Source organism: Muntiacus reevesi, chromosome 4 (genome assembly GCF_963930625.1).
Source record: "Muntiacus reevesi chromosome 4, mMunRee1.1, whole genome shotgun sequence".
NCBI lineage: Eukaryota > Metazoa > Chordata > Mammalia > Artiodactyla > Cervidae > Muntiacus > Muntiacus reevesi.
The window spans coordinates 76,624,318-76,637,805 of record NC_089252.1 but is presented as its reverse complement, the minus strand read 5'-3'; the positions used below and the strand labels follow the sequence as shown (position 1 = coordinate 76,637,805).

The following is a 13,488-nucleotide window of genomic DNA, read 5'->3' as shown; positions in this document are numbered from 1 at the left end:
ATCCTCAGATCTGGATTCAGGCTGCCTTCCTCAGTGTCTGCCATTGCCCTCCTCCACTGGCATCACGTACATGAGGATGCTGCATATAGATTATTTGATGTGATGAAGTCTCCAACTCCAGGCAGGTCTTCCCTGACTCCTCAAACTTAAAGCTTTTCTCTTTTCCCTAAGAGCAGATGCTGTTTCTTGGGGGGAGGGGCATAAAAGCTGAAGCCAAGTGTTGGGGGATATGGAGGGGAGGAGGGCAGCAGGGATCTGCGCACAAAGCCAAGGCGCCACCACTGAGCGAGCAACACACGCTGAAGAAAGTCTTTTCCTCATCTTAATCTGAGTGTTTGAGTCACTTACCGATTTGTTTAGGGGAAATTCCCCAGCAGAACAACTCCTAAAGAGAAATTTGATCATGAGATCTTTGCCAAAAGGGTTTGTGTGTAATGGAGTAACATAACTTCCAAGTGTCAGAAAAGAAAACAGTGACAGCATCTTTAAAAAGAGAATAAGACAAGAAATTTACTAAAGGAAGTGAAGGTTAGGTCTCTGGGAATCCTTTATTCTATACCAAGTTATTTATTTTGGATCTTATAAATTATCTGAGAAGGAAAAAAAAAATATTTGCCATTTAATGACCATTATTGATTAACCTTGGCTTCTCTGGTGACTTGGTGGTAAAGAATCTGCCTGCTTTTGCAGGAGACTTGAGTCAGGAAGATCCCCTGGAGAAGGAAATGGCAACCCACTCCAAATATTCTTGCCTAGGAAATCCCATGAGCAGAGGAGTCTGGCAGGCTGCAGTCCATGAGGTCGCAAGAGTCAGACATGACTTAGCGACTAAACAACAATAACAATGATTAACCTTATTCTGTAATAATTGGCAGATTTCATCAACTCTGGTATGGCATGTAAAACTAATCTTACCATTACTTTTAGCTCAGTCCCTCATTAAGGGTGATAGCCCAAAATCTACATTTTCAGAGTAGTATTGAACAATTAGAGAAGCTGTCTTTAGTTCAGAGAAACAAGTCAAAAGATGGCTTAATATATATATGAAATAAACTTCTTCCTTTTGTTCTGTCTTTGGATGGACATAGTACTAGACTTCCTAGGATGTTAACTGTTGAAGTATCTTATCAAGTCAGATAATAGATTTTCTTTCTTTGATCCTTTAAGAAGGGTTAATAATTATTAATACAGAATAATGAAGTCTGAATTGTAAATAGTATGGACTGCCTTCTTGAAATGCTGCCTTTATTATTCTGATGCTAGGTTGTAATCCTTCTATTCCCATCTTACTTTTTCCCAAGTAGCAGAGTTCTGTGAAAATCCAAAATGTGTAGAAATATGACTTCAAATCTGATAGAAAATATATTTCTTAGAGCCCTATTTACCTGGTTATGGTTTCAGAATTATATGCATATTTCATTTTTGTGTCTCTCCACTGGCAACAGTTAGAAATCCCATTTAATTCATATTCATGTTATAGTCTCTACTTGTATCTGACCATCTTTAGTCTTGTGTTATACAGGCTCTGCTCAGACACTTACCTATTTGTGTCATGTTAGTCTTTAAGAAGAGTTCAGGCTATGTATGTTGACACGTAGCAAAGTATCTTACTTAAGTTGAGTCTTTGAAAATTGTTTAAATCACAAATTTAATATTTGCTGTTAATGTATCAAAATTATATTACAAAACAAGAATGTAACTTTTTATGGGACAAAATTAATGAAATTGGGTCCTGTGTAGAATTGAACTCAGGTTTATCCTAGATGGAGATGGAGATTTTCTTAGACTGGTTAGAAAAGACTCACATGGTGCAGAACCTAAGAAGATTTCCATAATAAAATTGTAATAAATTTCTAAAAATCACTCAGAGAAGAATATAGTTAAACAGATAGATAAGAACAGCTGTCCCCCCATGGGATTAGTTAAAACAGCTTGTATTCCTAGTAGGCTTTTACTCTGTCATATCTGATTAAAGGAGGTATAAAACCTTCATAAGTTTGAGTGTAAAGTTGCATGTGTATATTTGCACCCAGATTTTTAGAGTTTGGCAAAATGTTTTATGATGTCACTGTAGTTTCTAAATTAAATCAATTCACAGCTCTTAAGTAGCATGTTATAGTATGTCTTGTTGAATTTTACTTGTTATTTTGAAATGGAGGCATTCATGAATGGCTAACATGCCTTTCAGTAATATCTCTCCTTGTTTTCTCTAAATCTCTGAACCCACCTTGTAGGCATAATATGTGTGGGGCATTCAGTCTCCCATTTAGATTGAAAATGAAGCACTATGCTTTGCGTTGATGTTTTATTTCGTGCACTGGAGTGATATTAATCTTATACTCTGTACAGAGCGTGAAATTCCTTTGAACCAGTTCTCACTGAACAGTGTTTGCCCAGTACTGTGCTGCGAGCTTTCTTCACACGCACTGTCTCACTTAGCTTTCATGTGAGCTTAGGATCGTTGGGTTCAGTGTACAGATCCAAAAGCTTTGGCTCAGAAGTGAAAGTAACTTGCCCAAAGTTTAAACATCTAGGAAGACGTGCAGCCAAGTTTCAATCCAGGTCTTTGGACTCTAAAACCCAAATTAATTTCTTTCCCTTTCCCCATCATAATGATACCCTTTAAAACACTTCTGTTGCCCGTCTCTGAGCTTCCTAAAAATCTTCAGTAGAGTTCAGGAGTTCCAGAGAAGGAAGAAATGTTCTTTTGACCTTAATAACTTTAGCTAGAACTTGGGGAAAAGGGTCTAAAGTTAATTTATTATCCACAGGAGTGATTCGAACTTGTTAGATACAAATAACTGTTGGTGTTCCTTCTTTATGGGCCCTAAAATACTGTGTAGACATACAGTAGATCCAGGAAGAAAGAGTTGGTCAAGTTGCTGTGTTCGACCATAAGCTAACCAGAGCAGCATCTTATTACTTAGAATGCACCGTCCTGGTTTTAATTTCCCTTTTTGTAGTCATCAGATGCAGAGAATTCTTTTATGGGTGCACCTATTTGACACTGGAAATACATGAAATTAACTTACCTTGGAGAAAAAACACAGTGACCCCAAATGAGTCCTGTCATCTGCTCTGATAAGAAAAACTTATAGTAAGATATCTATATGACAAAGAATTTTCACTCATTTTTGGTCTCCTGAGCCTAATTTTTTCCCATCTATACAAGAAATGCTTTGGACAAGGTGACCTCTGAGGTCTCTTCTGTGTAGGGAGTTACGGTTCTGACAGTTCATCTTCACGTCAGTATTCTGTATGTAGGAGAGTAAGTTCATTCTTGGTCTTATTTTGGCTTCAGAGACTTGATCAAATCCTAATGGGATTCAGTTGATGTTACCTCTCTTTTTTAGATATTCACTATCTATCTCTTCATGTCTATACTTTTGCTTTCATTTGGCAGACCACAATGCCGTATACATGATGTAAATGTTTTCTTGGCTTCCTCACATTATTTCCTATTAGAATTGCTATCTTTGGTAAAGAGAATATTTACTTACCTGTAATATTGGTTCTCTAAAGGTGTAAGTTAGAGTCACCTTTACTCTTCCTATTTGGGATATGGTCTGACTCAGAAATTGATGTTTATCAAAATTCGATCTGTCTTGTGTCAGGGCAGGAGAGCCACAGAGTGGTGAGCAACCTACAACTGTGTGAGTGTATCTTAAGAGAACATAATTACAGGTAAGAAATTTTCTCTCTTCCACAGGTTGCATAATCTTACTATCCTTATCTTTGTAGGCTTCCTTTCTGAACTGTTTGTTTCCATCATTTTAGGTTCCAATATTCATTACAAAATGTGACTGATTAGAGAGCTCTTTTTGACTTTTTTCCCTTTTTCATTTCTGCAGAAGGATTCTGGTAATGATTTGAATTATTCATGCATAATTTAACCAAACTACTTAACAAGGAGGGAAAACTCACAGGATATTGAGAGTAGTCTTTTTGGAAGCATTTTGGCACTTGTAGTAAAGAGCTATTTATTCTCATCCAGAGTTTTCCTGTGAAACTTTTCTATTACTTCTTCAGATATCCCCAGCACAGGACAGACAACTCTTAAGAGATCTATCTTCTTTTTACACACTTACTTTATGTGTCAGCTTTATTCTGTGTCATCGGAGTCTCTTATATAAACGATAAAATTTCTTCCTTCTCTTTTTCCCATTTATTCTATTCTAAGCAGTATGAAGAGTTAAATAGTAATCATTTTTATTGTGGTTTTTTTTTTAAGTGGGACTTCATTATGCGTAATCCAGGCTTTCTCAGTTATGCTTCATAGAAGGAATTGATGGGGCAATATCCTAAAATGCTGAAACACAAGTCAAAAAGTACTTTGGCTGTGGACCTGAATGAATGTGTTGTATTAATATCTATCACCAGTTGATATTATAGTGACCCAGTTGATGCATTTAAAATAAATAGGTGAGCCAAATAGTTTTAAATGATTGTTGATAATTCCCTGGTTCTTTTCCCATTTTAGCGCTGGATAAAGCAAGCCTTGGAAGAAGGGATGACCCAAACATCATCTGTACCCCAAGAGACTAGAACTCAGCACCTATACCAAAGTAATGAGAACAGTAATTCTAGTATCTGCAAAGACAATGCAGGTGTGTATCGCAAACCTTTCTGAGTACATGAGCAGTGACTACTTTGGGTCTGCATTAAAAATTTCACTGAATACGTTAAAAAGTATGATACAAAAAAAAATAGCATTGTTCTCTAAATAGTTACTTTACATCTGTCTTTACAGAGGAAGAGAGAGATCTCAAGTCAGGGATCAGTATTCCCAGGACGACAAAGAAGGCACTAGACAGTGTACAGATAACAGCAGAAATGGTTTTTAAAAAGGTTAGATACATTTAAAGTAGTAAGTTTAGGAGCTCTATATCCATATTTATAAGAGGGGAAATAAGAAAAGATGTGGGGCACTGTTCAGGAAAGAATCAAAATTGTAGGTGATTAAGTGGGGTGGGACTTGTTGAAGTGGCACAGGGTGAGTAAAGTAAATGAGAAATCACTATGAATTGGTTGTTTTCAAAAGAGCTTGCACAATTGGTGTCAAATTTTTAAAAGACATGACCTTGAATCCAATTTAAAGTCCTCATATGAATTTTTAAACTGGAGGGTCATGAAAAGTCATCTGGTCCGTTGGTTTTGCTGTAACTCTTGCAGGGGTCTTGATTGCAATTGAAAACACAGGTGCATGAACTTGATACCAGTTTATTTGGGGATAGTTTTATTACCAAGTTTCTCTTGGCCAGTATTATTTTAATTGAAAAGTTCTGTGTGATTTCTGTTTCTTTATCTCTAAATCAATTTTGTGAATATTATGCAATCAAAACAAAATACCAAAATAAATACACTGCTAAAAGTCATGCAAGTCTGTACCTAACATAGTAATATTTCAAATTTTCATAGAAACCTCTTGTTCATTGCCTAAGTAAATATGAACTTGAATTAAATAAAGAGATATGTACTAGTAATATCCAGTTTTTACTAAAACTTTGTGTAAGATTATATTTGGAAAAAATAATGCTGCTCAAAATGGGTTTTTTTCAAGTTATTGATTTAGTTTATTTTTCTATCCTTAGACTGGATTATACCTTGTAACTTATCACATATATAACCTCAATATAATAAAACCCCTGTGTAGAACATCTGGAAGATAAATGATACCATATATTTAAAATACTTTATTCTCTTCACCAGTGATTAGGAAGATTTACTTGAACCAGGTTCACATAAAGAAATGCTGGTAACAGATTTTCGTCAATTTTATCAATATATTGGCAGCTTTTACAGTACAGTGAGACTATAACAATTGGAATCTTCTACACATGTATGTGTAGTCTGTGTGTTGTGTCTGTATGTATTTGAGGTTGGGAAAGGGAGGCTATATTAGCAATTCATGTCTTGACTGGCAAAGATTCATAAGGAAAGTGCCTCCAATTATTATGTGCTCTAGTTGGAATGGAGTTAAGACTGTTAGTCACCAACCTTTATCAAAGTTCTCTCTTCTCTAGCATTGAGAAAGATTCAAAGGATACACCTTGCCCTTAAGCAACAAAAGCAACAACATAAACTGGAAAACATTTAATTGAAACCAAGCAGTACTCAAATGAGCATCTTGGTATATTGCTACTAGTATAAATCCTGAGGAGTTATTTTTATTTGTTGCTTTGGTTTCTTTGGTTTTGGGGGTTTTTTTATTTTGTTTTTCTTATCTCAAAAAGATCAAGGAGATATTAATCAAGAAAGCGAGACAGACTGATACAGTAGAAAGAATCCAACAGACCTGAATTTAATGATCATCTCTACCCTTTACTAGTGCTGACTTCCCTGTAGCTCAGATGGTAAAGAACTGCCTGCAGTGCAGGAGACCAGGGTTTGATCCCTGGGTTGGGAAGATCCTCTGGAAAAGGGAATGGCGATCCACTCCAGTATTCTTGCCTGGAGAATCCCATGGACAGAGAAGCCTAGTGGGCTACAGTCCGTGGGGTTATAGAGTTGGACATGACTGAGCCACTAACACACACACACCCTTTACTAACTCAGGCAAGTTATAAAATATCTCTGAGGCTCATCTGTGAAAACGGGTATAGTAATATCTGCCTTGTAGAGCTAATATGAGAATAATGTACATAAAGTACAGTATCAGACCCTCAATAGGAATTATTATTGTCATTATTATACATGGATTTCTTGTTGAACATTTATGGAAAATTTACAGAAATTAATCATGTACTAGGATACATGAAGTTCCTTAAAGCTAAAGTTGTGTAGAAATAAACAGTATTAACTGTGCAGGCAAGGGCGAATATAATGTTCATTATTTGTAAATGATGTGGATATATACCTAGGAGTCTAAATAATTGAAAAAAATAAGCTGCTGAATATATAAAAATTAATAGCATTTATGTACCAAGAAAATAAATGAAGAAAAATTTTGATTGCTGAGCTCAACAAAATGAAGAAACTACCTAGGAATAATGGTGGAGACATGTAGAACAAAGCATTACTGAGGAATATTTTTGTGTCTTGAGGAAATAAAGGGAACTTCCATATTCCTTAATGGAAAGAGGAAATATAATGAGTGTTTTTTTTTTCTTGTCTTCATACAGTTTCCATCAAGCTAGTTTGTTTGTGGGTTTGATTTAATTATCTTGGAAGTTTATCATAAAAAAATAAACATGAAGGTAACTAAGAAAAATTGAAAAAGTAATGACGAAGAAGTACCTACCTATCAGTATAAAACTAGCTTCTAATGTGACGCTGTAAGTTGGTAATTAGATTAGTACAGATTCAATAATGGATGTATATATGGAACAGAATAGCCAGAAACAGGCTTTATGTAAGTGAAAGATTCTGTAAACTATTCTATAATTTTTACTTATGGGGGAGATGGGAAAGAATTACATCTTTTCCAAAGTAAATTCTGTGTACATTCATTGTTTGGCTTTGTTTTCTTTTTTTAATTAAATTTCTATGTCTTTAGCTCTCTGAACTGATAGAGGACAAAAATACTAGGAGAAAGGATTTGCAAAAATGACAGGGAAATAATATCTCTACTAGAAATTTGAGAGGATTTATCATATGCATTTTTAAAAACCTAGTAGTAATTTTTCTAGCTACTTACTGTGCAGATTGTAGAGAAGTAGGTGTGGACTTAAAAACAGAAGTAGACTATGGGCTTTTGCACAGTCTTAGTCATGAAATTATTAATAATTGCCAGTAATACTGAATAAAAGTGACCTTTAGTCAATGAATAAAGAAATGGTAGAATTTGTGGTTTACCTTCTATTGCCTATACTTTTGATGAAATACTATACAGTAGCATTAAAATTTTTACTGTTGATTTATTTTATCAAATCAATCTCCTAAAAGCAGTACAGTACTACTTTTGAATAAAATTTCAGTCATCTGAATGCTGACTCTGTAAGAATACTATTGTTATGACCAAAAAAAATTTTCCATAGAATGTAAAGGAGGTTCAATACTTGAAATTTTATTCATATAATAATTTATTAGCAAACCAAATGGAAGAGGAGGGAGTAATAGCATAGTAAATGTGATTTTAATGGTAAATCTAATAAAATAACATACTGAATGATTTTCTTATTTTACATCTATCTGAAAACAGTTGCCAGGTATATACTTCATGTTGAAAAATACATTAAACCTTCTAAATGGGTGATCAGATTATCCCAGTATTACCATTCTTATTTAACAGCATTTAGAATTGTTGTCCAAACTGATTATCCAAAAAAAAAACCTAAAAAACAATGAGATAAAAGTTTTGGTAAAGAGGATGTATAGGTTATCATTGTATACAAATAATATGCTTATCTATTTAGAAAAGCCAAAAGAATTAACTGAAAAACTAGTAGAGGCCAATAGGGTAGCTAGATAAAAAATATGTACCATACTGAATGATTTTCTTACATGTTAGCAATAACATTTAACTGACATACAGGGAGAGATACATCTAGTTAACAGTAGTAATGGAAAATAGAGAACACTGGAGAATAAACCTAATTTAGAGATGCGGCAAATCTGTAATGAAGCGGTATAATGGATGCTCTGGCGGTCCAGTGGTTAGGACCCCACGTTCTCACTGTCGAGGGCCTGGGTTCAACCCCATAAGCTGCCAAAATATTAATAATAATGATGAAGAGCAATATGAATGAAGGCATAAGTAGGTGAAAGATCATTCCACAGTGCTCAGGGAGAATTCTCCACAGATTACTCATGAATTTAATACAGCCCCAATCAGCCTTGGGAAGGGGAAGTATCAGCATAGTTGACCAACGATTTCTACAGTTCATTGACATGAACAAGTATGCTAGAATAGGCAAAATAATTTGGAGAGCTAGAATAGAATAACTGGAATTGTCCAAACAGTTTTACTAAAAGTGTACAGAATAGCATTCAGAATTAAACTCAGTATCTAGTAGGATAAATGTCATATTTCAAATCAGTATAGAAATATGATTATTCTATAATTACAAAATAATTTGGAAGAATATGCTAGCCATTTGCCCTGTGAAAAGGTTAGAACATTCTGAGTTAAATTCAAAAATTAAATATGGAGATAATGGGAAAATAGGTCATAGTCTTGGGGTGGGGGTGACAAAGACATGTCTGAGGCAGAAAATAAAGGAAATAGTTGGTACATTTGACTAAATACAAATATAAACTTTGTATAGCTAAAAAAGACTTAGTAAAATCAAAATATAATTGTAACATTTTTGTCACTGTAATGGAAAGATTTTTACTATGAGTGAAGATAGCAGGTTATTTATTCAGTGTGATTTAGACAAAGAATCAGTAAGGCCATGTTAAGAAAGAGATTGGAAAAAAACAGAAACAGATTGAGATGAAAATACCCCAGGACATTAGCAGTGCATTAATTTGTGAATATGATTTCAAGTTAAGTATGTGTTTCAATATGTGGATGTTTGTTTATATATCTTGGGAATTACTTAAGTAAAGGTACAAAACCATAAAAGATAGATTTAATCAGGAAATTTGATAGCTGTGTATGACAAAAAGAAGAAAAATGAAACTTTAAAAGAAAATTTTGTAAATATAGTATTGTTCATGTAAAAAAGTAGGCACATTACCACTGGCCTGTAAACTTCATTAAGGATGAGTGCTAGGTCTCTTTCGTTAAATATAATAAATACTCAATAAATATATTTTAAATGAGTAACCTGTAAGTTGATTTGGAGATGGGAGAGTTCATCTGAACTTTATAACTTTTCTACAATGAACTTTATAACTTACATAATTGCTTTTAGTAGTTACAGTGTTGGACCTAGCAGTATAGTGGTCTTTTAAAAGATTCTCTGTTGAAGACTCTTGAAATACATAAACCTAAATGTAAGTTATGAATCACATGTTTGTTTTGTTTATACCTAGGCACTTTTCAGAAGGAGAAAAGAAAAACATAGTATCTGGAACAGAAGGAAAATACAAACATACTTCTACTCTAGGAAAATTTTTTTAATTGTTTAGATACTTGAAAGGAAAAATATGTTTCTCCAGTATTTTTTGCTTTTATTTCTTCTCTGTTTCACCCTCTATTGCCCTAGTTTAGTGCTTCATAACTCTTTCTCTGTAACTCCTCCATTAACTCCGAATAGTTCCCCAGTGTTCATTCTGCTAACCATTGCTGCCAGGGGAATTGTTCTGAAGCATAGCTGTGCTGCTGTCCCAAAACATTTCCTCAACAGCTTGGGAGGAAACCTAATCATTTAACCTAATGATTAAGAATGTAGATGGGAACCAGATTGCCTACTCCTTCTTTAAAACAGGAATGCTAATACTAGTACTGAATTTATAGAGTTACTCAGGTTAAACCTGCTAATTCACATGAAGCACACAGAATAGTGCCTGGTATGTAATAAGCCCTTAAAAGCATAAATTTTTTTCTCTCCTTATGCATAGCAGTATGACCACCTCCGTTGAGGTTCTTAAATTTATTAAACATGTTTTATGTATGTTTTCTTTTTCTTATGCTTTCATAAACTCTTTTAAAATAGAATATATTTTTAAAAGTAGAGTATATGATAACCATTTTCCCCCACATACCTAGTTCAGTGGTTTCCATGTAAGAAGTACTAAACAAATAAATAGCTTGAAACTGAACAAATAAAAATAGATTTTTCCTTTAAGAAAGTGAGATAGGTGCATTGCCCTGAGTAGTAACTAAAACTTAAAGAATGTTAACTTTCTTTCAAAGTGAAACTAAGAAGTCTACCGTAGAAAGTAGGATATTCCAATCAGAAAAAGAGTACCAGCCTAACTTTTGAAAATGAGGTTTATATAAAAATGATTTCACACTTTGAAGCACTCTAAAACTAAGTACTCATTGAGGATCAGGTAATCATGTGTAACTCCTGCTGAAGCAGAATATTATGTAAAGAGCTGCTAAAGAATGGAAAAATATATAAAAGCTTAAAACTGAGTTGGTGAACCAATAATTCGACAGAGAGTGATTTTAACAGAGACACAGATTTGAGGGTTTTTTAGAATGTGAAAAGTATAAATTTATGTTTTCCACTTCAAGAGATTAAATTAGCTCCAGGGATTAGTTATTTAAAGTGTCAGATTCGTCTGATGAGTTTTTGGGAGGTTAGAGAGTTTTGAGAATCATTTTTAAGTGTGGCAGTTAAAGAACCTTTGGGCTTTTGGTTTGATTGCAGGAGATAACAGTGGGGTGAGGCAAAAGTGGAGTTATGAGCCGTTGTGGGCTAGAGATGAATGGCTTCACTACGAGTATCCCTTTAGGCTGTAATTTCAAACCTCTCATCCAAGCCTTGTATTTCACAGACTTGTTGAGCCCATTAAAGAAATGGAAGTCTCGCTATCTGATGGAGCAGAATGTCACCAAGTTACTGCGGCCTCTTTCTCCAGTCACACCACCCCCTCCCAATCCAGGCTCAAAGAGCCCCCAGCTGACCACACCTGGCCCATCTCACCCGGAAGAGGAGTGTCGAAATGGATATAGCCTCATGTTCTCACCAGTTACATCTCTTACTACTGCTAGTCGCTGCAATACCCCCCTGCAATTTGAGGTGATTTGGGTTTGGTTGTTGGGAGTTCTGAATATGAAAATCATCATTTGCACCTCCTCATTTCAAATATAATACCATTCCAAATGTTTCTTTACCATGTCCTTTGCCCACCTGAGCAAGAGAATGGGAAACCTCAGGGTCATTGTGACCTATTACCTGGTAGCCTCTCATCTTGGCAGTCTCTATACTTACAAAATAGAAAGAGTACTCCCACAGGTGATACTCATCTATCTTTTGCATGCAGTTCATCAACCTCCATACCTTTAGGTGGTAGTCTGCTAGACCTTCATCTTTACCTTTACTGTATGCCTTGGTTAAAATTGGCCTTTAGCTTCCTAGTAACCATTAAAATGACACCAGGCTGAGAGTGCAGATTATAGTGATTGGTTGTGCCTCCGTTTCTTGGCCTTTAAATCAGTGAAGTGTCTTTGTTATTTTGCATTCTCTTTGTGGCCACAGTAAACAGATTTAGAAAGCATTGAGGTATGGTTTATGGCAAATTAGGATTTTCATTTCCAGGTTACTTTCCCTTCTTGTAATAATGTGTTAGAAATGAGAAGTAGGGGCTAGCAACATGCATTTATTTATAAGAACCAGATTTATTGCTCACTCTGGTCACCTGTTTCAAAAAGTCAATTCTGAATTGCGTTAGTGTTCAAGTTTGAGTGATTGTAGGTTTATTGAATAGAATCCATGTGAGTGCATAAAAAAAAAGTCCTGCATGTTGCTTTGACTTCTAATTAAACAGACACTGTACCTTCTCAGAAAAATTTGTTTTGATGACTAAACACAGCTTGGACTTCTCCAGATGTCTTGTTTGATAAAGGTGAATGTTCTAATCAGTGTCATCCTACCTATTCAGTTTTTAAAAGAGGATGGGAATTAAAAAGACTGAACGTTTCAATAGCTAACTCAGAAAGGTAGCTAGCAACCTTGAAAATAAGAGGAAGCTATATTCTGTGCCTAAACTATGTTAACTTACTTTTGGAGCAAACCTTTTTCTGAGAGGGGGGATAAAAAACCTTCCTGGTCACATTTGATTTCTAGGGATTCTCCAGGCAAGAATACTAGAGTGGGTTGCCATTTCCTTCTCCAGGGGGTCTTCCCGACCCAGGGATCGAACCCAGGTCTCCTGCGTTGCAGGCAGACACTTTAACCTCTGAGCCACCAGGGGCGCCCAAGGGAAGTTATCCTTTACCAAATTCCCTCTGACGGTCTTTTAAGCCAGATGGTAAAACATCCGATATGGGCCTTACTAAGTTTACTTGGATCTAATTGCAGTTGACTTTTCATTTAGCAGCTGAAGTTTGATGGTAAAATTTCATGAGAGGACATTCTCCCTGTCAGGCAGTAGATTATAAGAATAGAACTTCATAGTTTATTATAATTAAAGGTAAAATTAGAAGGGGAGTTGCCTTCTAGAACAGACAGGTTTAGCACTCAGTGTATATCCTACCCCTTGTAGCATTTTGGATAACTATGAAACACTGTGCAAATGTAAGGGTTTTGTTTTTTTTTTTTCCAATCAAAGATCATTTTAGTGATGCATAGTCTAAGCATGATGTTAGAACACCAGGAAAGAAAGAAAATATTATAGTATATTAAATAACTCATCCCTTCAAAAAGTTCAGTGTATATTTTCACTATTTTAGTCTCATGATTTAACTAAGAAAATTTGGCCTGTTTCATCGATTCAAAAAAAAAAAACCCAGATTTCGTCATCCTGGCCATCTTTATCACCATTTTAATTGCCATACACGTTCCTGTATTCTAGTATAGGGAAGTAAGGAGCCTTATTTTCACCTAGGACTGTGGAACACAAATAGCAGAGATGGCACAAGTATGATCAGTTTATTGGGGAAAGAATATTTCTAAAAAGAAAAATAAAGAAACTTCCAGAAGAAAAGTG

At 35.1% G+C, this 13,488-nt stretch overlaps 1 protein-coding gene across 16 annotated transcripts in view; it reads left to right on the top strand.

The window, feature by feature from the left end:
* SETD5 (SET domain containing 5) overlaps positions 1-13,488 on the top strand; it is a 79,144-nt gene that overhangs the window by 54,538 nt on the left and 11,118 nt on the right. For all 16 annotated transcript variants that reach the window (XM_065933231.1, XM_065933230.1, XM_065933236.1 and 13 more), the window contains 2 exons: positions 4,481-4,607; positions 11,335-11,579. In XM_065933231.1, the coding sequence (XP_065789303.1) occupies positions 4,481-4,607; positions 11,335-11,579 (372 nt within the window). The remainder of the gene's footprint in view (positions 1-4,480; positions 4,608-11,334; positions 11,580-13,488) is intronic.